At 40.6% G+C, this 10,258-nt stretch overlaps 1 protein-coding gene and 1 long non-coding RNA gene across 3 annotated transcripts; one reads left to right on the forward strand and one right to left on the reverse strand.

The window, feature by feature from the left end:
• Nucleotides 1-226: 226 nt before the first annotated feature.
• Nucleotides 227-7,073, reverse strand: meak7 (MTOR associated protein, eak-7 homolog). Of its 2 annotated transcripts, none has more exons than XM_076993463.1 (7): nt 6,951-7,073; nt 4,127-4,354; nt 3,652-3,796; nt 1,537-1,935; nt 1,313-1,431; nt 997-1,179; nt 227-695 (listed from the first exon to the last, which is right to left on the reverse strand). In XM_076993463.1, exons 2-7 carry the CDS (start codon nt 4,346-4,348, stop codon nt 582-584), a joined length of 1,182 nt encoding a protein of 393 aa, XP_076849578.1. In that variant the 5' UTR covers nt 4,349-4,354; nt 6,951-7,073; the 3' UTR covers nt 227-581. The 2 variants fall into 2 exon arrangements, with proteins under 2 accessions (XP_076849578.1, XP_076849573.1); XM_076993458.1 differs by lacking the exon at nt 6,951-7,073 and adding an exon at nt 5,494-5,891.
• LOC143497863 (uncharacterized) lies at nt 6,634-9,015 on the forward strand. Its single transcript, XR_013125908.1, has 3 exons — nt 6,634-6,715; nt 7,479-7,568; nt 7,966-9,015. It is a non-coding gene; the product is annotated as an uncharacterized LOC143497863 (long non-coding RNA).
• Nucleotides 9,016-10,258: the final 1,243 nt, after the last annotated feature.

Below are 10,258 nucleotides of genomic sequence, written 5' to 3' on the forward strand. Positions count from 1 at the left end.
TCAGACGTTGAGTCGTGACATTTCAAGATAAATATCATCCTACTGCAGTAAACGATAGCGCATGTGTGTACTGCTGACGTTGATGCCGCGTTAATATTATTTCTATCCAGACACCAAAATGTAAAACGCCTGATGCAAAGAGATGCAGTTACCATTATCGAATGATTTACCTTTAATCAACTTAACACCTCTTCACACAGAACACATTTCTGCATTACGCTTCCTCGTTGGAGATAAATGCTTTATTTATTAACACGTTATTCAATTGTCAGTAACTTATGTGTAGTTCACACTTTGACTTAAGTCTTCTGCAGTCCTTCGCAGTAGGAAACCAGCTCCACTCCTTTGTAAAGCAACATGACTGTCTCCCATGACTACATATTTAATGGTAAAGCTTGATTCAACGGCTGTATAATTTCAAACACAGATTTGTTCATAACACTGGGTTACGGAAATGATTAAATTGTGCAAAACATAAGATCTGCAACAAACAAACAAGGATCCGAAGGGTTTGATCTCCAAACTACTGGTCAGTTTACTGTTCATTGTGATCTTTGTGCTGTTTCTTCATCTGCTCCTTCTCAACCATCATCTTCAGGTTCTCTGAACCCTTGGCTGTGCAAGCGCTTCCCAGTCATCTCCAGCAGGGCCTGTGCCTCAGGATCTACATCCAGAACGCTCTTCTTATTCTCGCCCTGTGTCTCAAACACAGAAGTGCTAATGTTTAGTGTCCCTCATTTAGTGTGTTTACTGCCACAAACTACATAATTAGATTCAATTAGCCCACAGTGGTATACATGTTAGCTGAAAGGTCAAATGAACACTGGATACTACTAAAAATGTTAAATGTGGAAGAGTTAAATGAATGACAAAGACAAATCAGACCAACATAATGTGTAGCATCTGCAAAGGACAAACCACCGGAGAAGGGCACTCAGCAGAAAGGAATGGACCAAAGTAATGGTACACGCGTGGTACTGTAGGCAGGCCACTGACCTGTTCCTGTTCCTCAGGGGGCAGGCCAGTGCCCCACACCTCTACTGTGTCTAGTGTGAAGTCCTCATCCCCAGAAAGCTGGGGGCTACCATACGTGGTGCAGCGTGGACGAGCTCTGCTATGACCACGGCCAAAATCACAGTCCAGCCAGAGGCCAAAGTACCCGTGCTGGCCACCCATACCCTGAGACGATGCAGTAAGGAATGACATTGTTTGAACGAGACCCTAGATTTGCTGAATATCACCAATGAGGCCTAATACATCAAAATGTATTACACATTAGTGAACTGCTGAATAGACATAAATCAACTCTCACCAGACCATTAGGCATAGTCTGTTGACCCTGGTTCAGATACATGTAGTGTTGGTTATATCCTGTGCATGTGAACACTCGCATAGATGGGTACACAGAGAACAGAAAGCACCTGGAATCACCTGGTCAAAAAAAGATGGAAAAAGATCTAGAAGACCTATACAGCAAGAGGTCAGAAGAACAAAGCCAGACAGTGAATACACTTTTAATCTCTTATTTTTACTCACCCTGAAACTGAGGTTTGATCTCCCAGCTTTGAGAAGCAAAGCCTCCAAAAATGTGCCCCTTGGTGTCCTTCACCAGCAAGACGGATGGGCCGCGACCTTTGCAGTTGCCAACCAGGCGGGTAAAACTCTCCCCATGTACACTTGTAGAGAACAACAATGTCCAAGGTGCACGGTCTCCTGCAGGCAGCTGGGGGATCAGGAACATAAGCAGTGGTAGATCCAGCAGACTGTGTAGGCTGGTCCAGGGAGCATCTCCACACAGCGGGAGCAGAGTGGGCGCTGGACGTGAGGTCAACCCAACCTCAAGAGCCTCACCAATCAGTAGCTCCAAGAATGCAGCTACACCTGAGACTCGTAATAGCCATTGCTCTAAACAAGCAACATCACATACATTTTCATCTGCAGGAGAAAAAATGAAGAATCAATCAGATACTCAGATGTACAGAGAAATAGAAATATGATTTGGAAGATTCATAAATGTATATGCATTACCGCTATCTGCAAATGTAAAATTATTTTAAAATGCATCATTCTGATGCAAAGTGTACAGTCATGGCCAAAAGTTTTGAGAATTATACAAATATTAATTTTTACAAAGTCTACTGCTTCAGTTTTTAAAATGGCAATTTGCATATACTCCCCCAAATTTGCATAAACTTTATCCCCCAAAACACATTTCAACTTCATTGCAGCCCTGCCTTAAAAGGACTAGCTAAGATTGTTTCAGTGATTGCTCCATTAACACAGGTGTGGGTGTTGATGAGAACACGGCTGGAGATCAGTCTGTCATGATTAAGTAAGACTGACACCACTGGACACTATAAAAGGCGGCTGGTGCTTGGCATCATTCTCTCTTCTGTTAACCATGGTTATCTCTAAAGAAACACGTGCAGTCATCATTGCACTGCACAAAAATGGCCTAACAGGGAAGAGTATCGCAGCTAGAAAGATTGCACCTCAGTCAAAAATCTATCGCATCATCAAGAACGTCAAGGAGAGAGGTTCCATTGTTGCCAAAAAAGCTCCAGGGCACCCAAGAAGACCAGCAAGCGCCAGGACCGTCTCTTAAAAGTGTTTCAGCTGTGGGATCGGGCTACCAGCAGTGCAGAGCTTGCTCAGGAATGGCAGCAGGCAGGTGTGAGTGCATCTCCACGCACTGTGAGGTGGAGACTCTTGGAGCAAGGCCTGGTCTCAAGGAGGGCAGCAAAGAAGCCACTTTTCTCCAGAAAAAACATCAGGGACAGACTGATATTCTGCAAAAGGTACAGGGCGTGGACTGCTGAGGACTGGGGTAAAGTCATTTTTTCTGATGAATCCCCTTTCCGATTGTTTGGGACATCTGGAAAACGGCTTGTTTGGAGAAGACGAGGTGAGTGCTACCACCAGTCTTGTCTCATGCCAACTGTAAAGCATCCTGAAACCATTCATGTGTGGGGTTGCTTCTCAGTCAAGGGAATCGGCTCTCTCTCAGTCTTGCCTAAAAAAACAGCCATGAATAAAAAATGGTACCAGAATGTCCTCCGAGAGCAACTTCTCCCAACCATCCAAAAGCAGTTTGGTGATCAACAATGCTTTTTCCAGCATGATTGAGCACCTTGCCATAAAGCAAAGGTGATAACTAAATGGCTCAGGGAACAAAAGAGATTTTGGGTCCATGGCCTGGAAACTCCCCAGATCTTAATCCCATTGAGAACTTGTGGTCAATCAAGACAAACAAAAACCTACACATTCTGACAAAATGCAAGCATTGATTGTGCAAGAATGGACTGCTGTCAGTCAGGATTTGGTCCAGAAGTTGATTGAGAGCATGCCAGGGAGAATTGCAGAGGTCCTGAAGAAGGGTCAACACTGCAAATATTGACTTGCTGCATTAACAATAAAGGCTTTTGTTACTCATATGAGTGCAATTATATTTCTGTATGCAATAAAAACATCTGACAAACCCACAACAACCAGAGGGCAGCAGATCATGTAAAAATATATTTGTCATTCTCAAAACTTTTGGCCATGACTTTACATTTGCAGATTTGAATAAAAATAAAAAAAAATTCTGCATTTGGATTTCAACTCTTCAATCAGGTGCTTGACTAAAATGTTCAGAGTTTCATCACTAACCTGAAGGTTTCAACTCTGAGCTCAGCTGCTCAGCCAACAAACTTGCTCCTTGGGCAGCATCACCCATGCGATCTATGCTCCAGCCTCGTAGGTGCCCCTTGTATGTCAGAGTCTGAACTACAGCTGAAATTAAGTCTTCTAAGAACTGAAGGAAAAGTGAGTTTTTAGTTAGCATGAACTCTTGACACTCTTGACTATTAACACTGAAACCTAAATATGTTTATTGTTTGTGTTTATTCCAGCCAGTAAACCATGCATTCAGAAGAGAACACCAGGCTAACTGCTCCATAAGATAAGCTAGAACGATGGGCACAATGGGCATTAGTCTGAAGTTATTTGCCAAGTGATTCTATCCTAGTCAACTCATCAGCCCTAAATCGCCCATCCAAGCTAAAGATAGCTTTGATCTGGTGAGTCGTACGTAGTCCACTCAACGTTGCTAGGACTATCTTTTGAATCAGTAGAAGATAATTACCGCTTTAATTTGATCAGTGGTAGCCATCATCTTTGTCCCGTATGACATCGCCATAACAAGCGGCGCCCGCTCCTCTGCTGTTCCTCGAAGAGTATCTGCCAGGAAGATGACTAACTGCTCTCGACACACCCCACCACCAGGTGGCAGTGGCACTCCAGGGTCAATACAACACAGTCCCTCAAAGACTCTTAAAATCATTGATTCTGGGACCATTTTACCCATCGTTACCTGTGTTATAAGACATGAGGGTCATTCCAGGATTTTGGTACATTTCCTGTCCCACCACTTCATTTTCAAATGTACATATCCAAAATATCTAAATGACTTTTTTTAAACAATGTACTTGTTATAAGACAAACTGTAAAATTTGGTGGAAAATAAGCGCCTTATATATTATTCAAAAGACCGAATACCTTTGGACCACCTCAAAAAATTGCAGTTTTCTCTTGTCCCACACATTGGGTGACCAACTCCTTTGCCAAATTTAACAATTAAGATAAGCTCTAAATAAATTACTTCCTCTTGTATATTGTTGAAATGCATCTCCTTTACTTATGAAAACAACTTCTTTGGTCTGCATTGTATTGCATGTCACAGTTTTTACACTATTAAGTTGTGTCCCACAACATGCACGCAGCCCTGTTACCATAAGGAATTTTATCTGGCAGAGAAAGGGTTAAAAATATTTGTGTACTGGCACAAAGGAATTTGCATCACAAGGACATTTCCTGCCCACATTGCAAGAAAAATGGTAAGTGCTCTAACAATTTTCAAGGTTTTTTTCCAAATATGTTTGTCCAAGTTGTGTCACAGTGAATGCAACACTGTTCCTCATATTGTAAGACTAATATTGAGTAGAGTCAAAATTTACTTTATATACTTATATAGCCTAACCATATTTGTCCTTGATCTTGTATATATAGCAAAATCTTACAGTGAGCTTCTGTTCCTGGGGTAGACCACAACTTAGCCTAAATTTTCAACCCTGTTAGTCGCAACCCTGTTACTGCATACCAATTTACATCTAATAAGGAAAAAACTGCTTCCATATCTGAGCTTGACGAATCAAACTTTTTGATAGTTTATAACCTGTAGCTAATAAATATATGATTTAAAATGATCAAATCAAAGATCAAATTTTCAGAAGTGACCACCCCTGAAATGTACAAAAATGCAATGACCCATGAATCGTTATTTGGCATTGATCATTTGTATTTCGATTGCTGTTTCTTTTAAGTGTTAATATATTACCGGTCACATTACATATCAATTTTCGTAGTATTCGACAGGGTTAATGCATGATAAATGCAAGATAGTCTGCCATCATATCGTGCAAGAACTCCAGATACATTGTAATTATTTTCAACCTTGAGCGTGTCTATGAGCAAAACCTTCCCTCCGAGTGCCTTTCCAGCATCTTGAAGTTTGTCAAAGACCTTCTCTATAACGGGTCGCTCATCTGGGGGAAAACGGTCCAGACGTTTCTGTGCTACAACACTGTCTGCGTTCCCCATTGTTCCGCAGGGAAACGCGAGAAATATGCACAGCTAATCTATTATTTCGTTAACTAGATAGTAAACACTGCATATAACAAGCAGTCAAACGTATTTGTCAATGTATATAAAGTCGCTCTGTAAGTCGCTCTGGATAAGAGCGTCTGCTAAATGCCATAAATGTAAATGTAAATATAAATGTCTTTAAGTCAAATAAATCTGTTTCATATCCTGTGATGTAAACACAAAGTCACTTCCGGATTCGTAAAACGCGTCACTGCTGAAAACCCAATAAGAACAGCGGCGATCTGTCGCGGAATGTGACGGTGCCCAATAAGAACAGAAGCGATCTGTCGCGCATTGTGACGGTAACCAACAAATTGCTTTGGTAATTATATGATTCGTCCGCTGAAGTGTTCGGACGTCATTTATTATCCTCAGATTCAGAATAAAAAATTATATAGTACCGCCACATAGTTATGACCTACCCTGGTATATTGTATTTACTATTTTGTATTTATATTGTATTTACTTGTGGCAGATATTGTGGGAGTATATGTTTAGTTATATGTTAGTGGGAGGTATATTGTATTTAGATAACACACCTAACACTAGTAGGCTATATTGAATTTACGTGTGGGAGGAATAAATATATTAAAGTTATAACTATATAACTATAAAGTTATAGTATTTTTTCACAAAACGGTTTTAACTGAATAAAGAAATATAAATATAAGGTTTAACGTATCTGTAGAAATACCGAAAGGTAGCGTCCTTACAGCAAGACATATTGTCTTTCTTTGGCCATATGTTTATGGGGATTCCAATTTGTAAATAAATCTTATCAATTATTCCTCCCCAACGTTCCTTCCCTAATGCAGTTCTGTGGCTCCACCAAAAGGGGGCAGGCTTATAAAGCAGTTCGACGGTTGCCCTGTCCTCATTATTCGTGCTCTTTACGGCGCCTTGAAACGGCAGACGATGAAAAAATGCCTTTTAAGGGCATGAGCTACAGTTGCGAGCTGGGCGTGATAGTTGCGAGCTGGGCGTGATAATTGGTTGCGAACAATACAATGGCTGTCTACTTTCAGCAAACGTGAGCCTTCTGTATCTTTTAACGATATACACCACTTAAAAATTAAGACAAATAACAAATAATATAGAATTAATGACAAATATTCAATTAACTCTATGCATATAATATAGATTCTTTTTAAAACCATGTCTTGAAAAGTAATGTGTTATACATAGCCTAGCTAACAGTCTAGAACTCACTGAAGCACAAGATTTACATGGAATTTAAACATCTTATTGTGTGTAGTCTTAATTACCTCTCTGTCCTGAGAGTTTCTATGAAGAGAGGATTCCCTGTTTGTCTGTAATATAACAGCAGATTAGTGGGGCATGTTCTGGTCTACACACCTGCTGACAGTGCACAACATACTGCTGCAGTCTGTGCAAAAGGTCCCTCCCAGCATCTATTATATTTGGTCTAGAAACCTTCTAGTAATTAGAAGTCAATTGCAATTATTCTGAGATCTGAAGGAGAGGTTGGCACATCATGTGTGTTCTCTGTCATGTACAGTGTCTCAGTCTCTCATGCCTGATAAAGCCACAACCTGTGCAGTACTGTACATGCCCACAGTGTTACATGCAAATAATGCACAGCAGGATGAGCCTCTGTTTCACTTTCACCCAACTGTACCTCCTTGCAAATGGTTTGAGGATGTCTGAACACTACTGTACTAATGGAATAGAGACCCTGGTACAGCAGAACATTCAATGAAAGTGAAACAAATTATGTGTGCTGTGCCCCCACAAGTCAAACTACTGAGCCTTGTGTTTCATTAACAATGCAGGGAAGAGAAAATGCTGCATTTGATGACAGGAATGATCAACCACACAACCCTAACCCTAACTACCCAGTGCACACGATTCAACATCAAAAGGTTGAGTTACACTGTGTATCACACCTTAAACATACTACAAACACACATAACACTTTCCCATAAACTCATATATACATGTGAACTTACATGCCCGTTAACGTCCCCAGTGTAACCCTCTAAACATTTCATATGCTCATTAGCTTATTCCTAGCTTCTTCTTAATTTAATCCTTTTAACCATGCTGCACTATGTATTGGTTTAAATCAAACCTTGAAAAAAACATACTGAGTAAGCCATCTGTTAGCTCATTGTAAAAGTAGGTTAGCACTAGGCAGTAAAATGGCTTGGTGAGATTTTATAGACTGACTCCAGATGACAGGCAGGTACACAAATAAAAAAATACACAATTTCAGGTCCACACAAATAAATCAGCACACAAACTCTGTTGATTTGATAGGGATCTCTGACTGAAGTCCCAGTCATTAGCCCCAGCAGCTCAGGGTGCATGCTGAGACATGTGAGTGTTCATTTTTCTTCAGTTCTTCTTCTCCTTTCCGTGCCTACCACCTTCTCTCCACAGCCCTATATGGTAAAAAAGGCCTTTAGCAATGCAAACATACAGGAAATAGTGAAGCACCCACTCTCACGCATTCATGTAGGACACACATATACATTTAAACAATATTGACAAAAGATGTGTAGATTGTGCAGACTGTTTATAGCTATATATAACTTTTAAAAACTCTTTACTCACATCTGTCTATATTTCTTAAAACGTTTTATGTCCTTATTGTTATCACAGACTCTATATACTTTAAATATCGCTGACATAGTTTATGGGGCTGGGGGGGAATATTTTATTTTATTCTTTTTCAATAATGTAAAATATTCCAGAGCTCTACCAAAGGTGTCCTATAAATCCAATGTATTGTTTGTTTATTTATTTATTTACTGTTTTTATTTTGCATACCTTGTGTGGTTGTAAGGCTTTTTACATTGTTTATGATTGTGTTAGGCAAATGACCACCAATATCTGCCAGTGCTCTGAGTATGTGTGCAACATAACTAAAGCATCTGTGTCTCACTCAGGATCTCACTGTTTCTCTAAATCAGGGTTAGAGTTAGGGTTACAATCTTAACCTGTGCGAGACATTTGCCTTGCAAACCTCCATGATGTAACATGATGTTTTTCTTAGCACACCTTATACTGGTGTAGCACTGAAGAGTAAAAGCCGAAATGGTAGGTGGTCCAATCACAGTAGATGATGTGTATTATGCAATACTGAGCTGCATACCTATGGTTACATGACTCATACTAAGCACTGCACAAGGGTCTATGGATTAAACACTAAACCAATACAATCAGTCAGACTGTGCTGAGGCAAACAGAATGAAAAGTCACTTGGCATTACCTGCACCTTCTTCAGACATACCCTGGAACCTTGTGTGTACTATGTGCTGGTTAAGGTCCCTTTCTGATAAATGTAATAAAATAATTCTGTATTATATTATAGTAAATTATGTGTATGTTGTAGTTGTAGTAAATCATGTTATTACATTATTTTAAGTCATAATACATATCTCTCATCAATCCCCACAAATCCCTGCAGGACCCTAAAGCTTGAATATTAGATTTGTTTGTGACCTTTCACTGTGGTGCATGTCTTATATCTTATTAGTGTAGCATGGCTGGAATAAATTAATGAACACCAGCTTCACAAAGCGCATTGATCCATACACATGAGTTACAGCTTAATGTAACGTAATAAAACTTTGGAGGACTGTGTGAATGGAGACTTAAACAGTGAACAGACAAATACCTCATGTACTAGACTGAATTTTACAAATAAATATTTCTTGGTCTCTCACCTTATTGTGATGTTTAACTTTGTATCTACAAGGTGTTCATGAGACCAAGGAAGGCTTCTGTTCTACTAGTTCCCTAAAGCTGGTCAGCATTTCTGCAACTCCAACACAATGTATTACTTGAATGAGGTTTATAATCAACGTCTCAATCAGGAAGTGCTGAACGTGCCCAAGGTATCTGTGGGCCACAGTGCAGGCTAGAAGACTGGAACAGACCTTAATTAACCCTAAACTAATCTAACCCTAACCCTAAGCTACCATTAATCTAGCCCTAACCCTAACCCTTAAACTAACCCTAACCGGCTGCTGCTCTTTGTTTCAGTGCCTTGTTAGTGACTACGTTTGTTATTCAAACACTTGTTTGTGCAGCCTGACCTGTGAACCTCCTGATTGGGAAGTTTTGTGGCCAGTTGAGCTGAACTATGAACTATGCCGCTACTGAGCTGACTTCAAGAGAAACCTTGAATCACGTGAGCCAGCATTAGAGATGAGGAACAAATACTATTACCAAAGCGGACAGACTAATCACATCCATTATTACTCAGGTGCTGATGGTTAAATTAATGCAGAGCAGGTGTGATTAGTAGCATTCGGTAGGATAATGATGATGGTTGGCTACTGCTACCTGGTTAGTTCCATTTATGGGAATGAGCACTGCATGGGACAGACAGCTCGGCCTGCCGTCCCCCTGTGAGGAAGAGTCCCTGACAGCAGCAGGTTGGCGACGGCGAGGTGGCACGCCACAGCGAGCCTAGTTATCCGCTCACAAAGGCAGCGCTGGCTCGATGGAGGAACCCTTTCACACTGGAATTCTCTCCTCCATTCACTGGGCCTAAAAAACAAAGCCCCCAACCCCACCCTCCCCACTCCCCCCACCCTTCCTG

Source organism: Brachyhypopomus gauderio, chromosome 2 (assembly GCF_052324685.1).
Source record: "Brachyhypopomus gauderio isolate BG-103 chromosome 2, BGAUD_0.2, whole genome shotgun sequence".
In the NCBI taxonomy this organism is placed as follows: Eukaryota; Metazoa; Chordata; class Actinopteri; order Gymnotiformes; family Hypopomidae; genus Brachyhypopomus; species Brachyhypopomus gauderio.

Coding starts and splice junctions, on each gene's coding strand:
- meak7 (XM_076993458.1), bottom strand. CDS start 5,640: ATGGGGAACGCAGACAGTGTTGTAGCACAGAAACGTCTGGACCGTTTT. Junction 1,180..1,312: donor AGACTATGCCTAATGGTCTG/GTGAGAGTTGAT, acceptor GCATCGTCTCAG/GGTATGGGTGGCCAGCACGG. Junction 696..996: donor CCCCTGAGGAACAGGAACAG/GTCAGTGGCCTG, acceptor TTTGAGACACAG/GGCGAGAATAAGAAGAGCGT.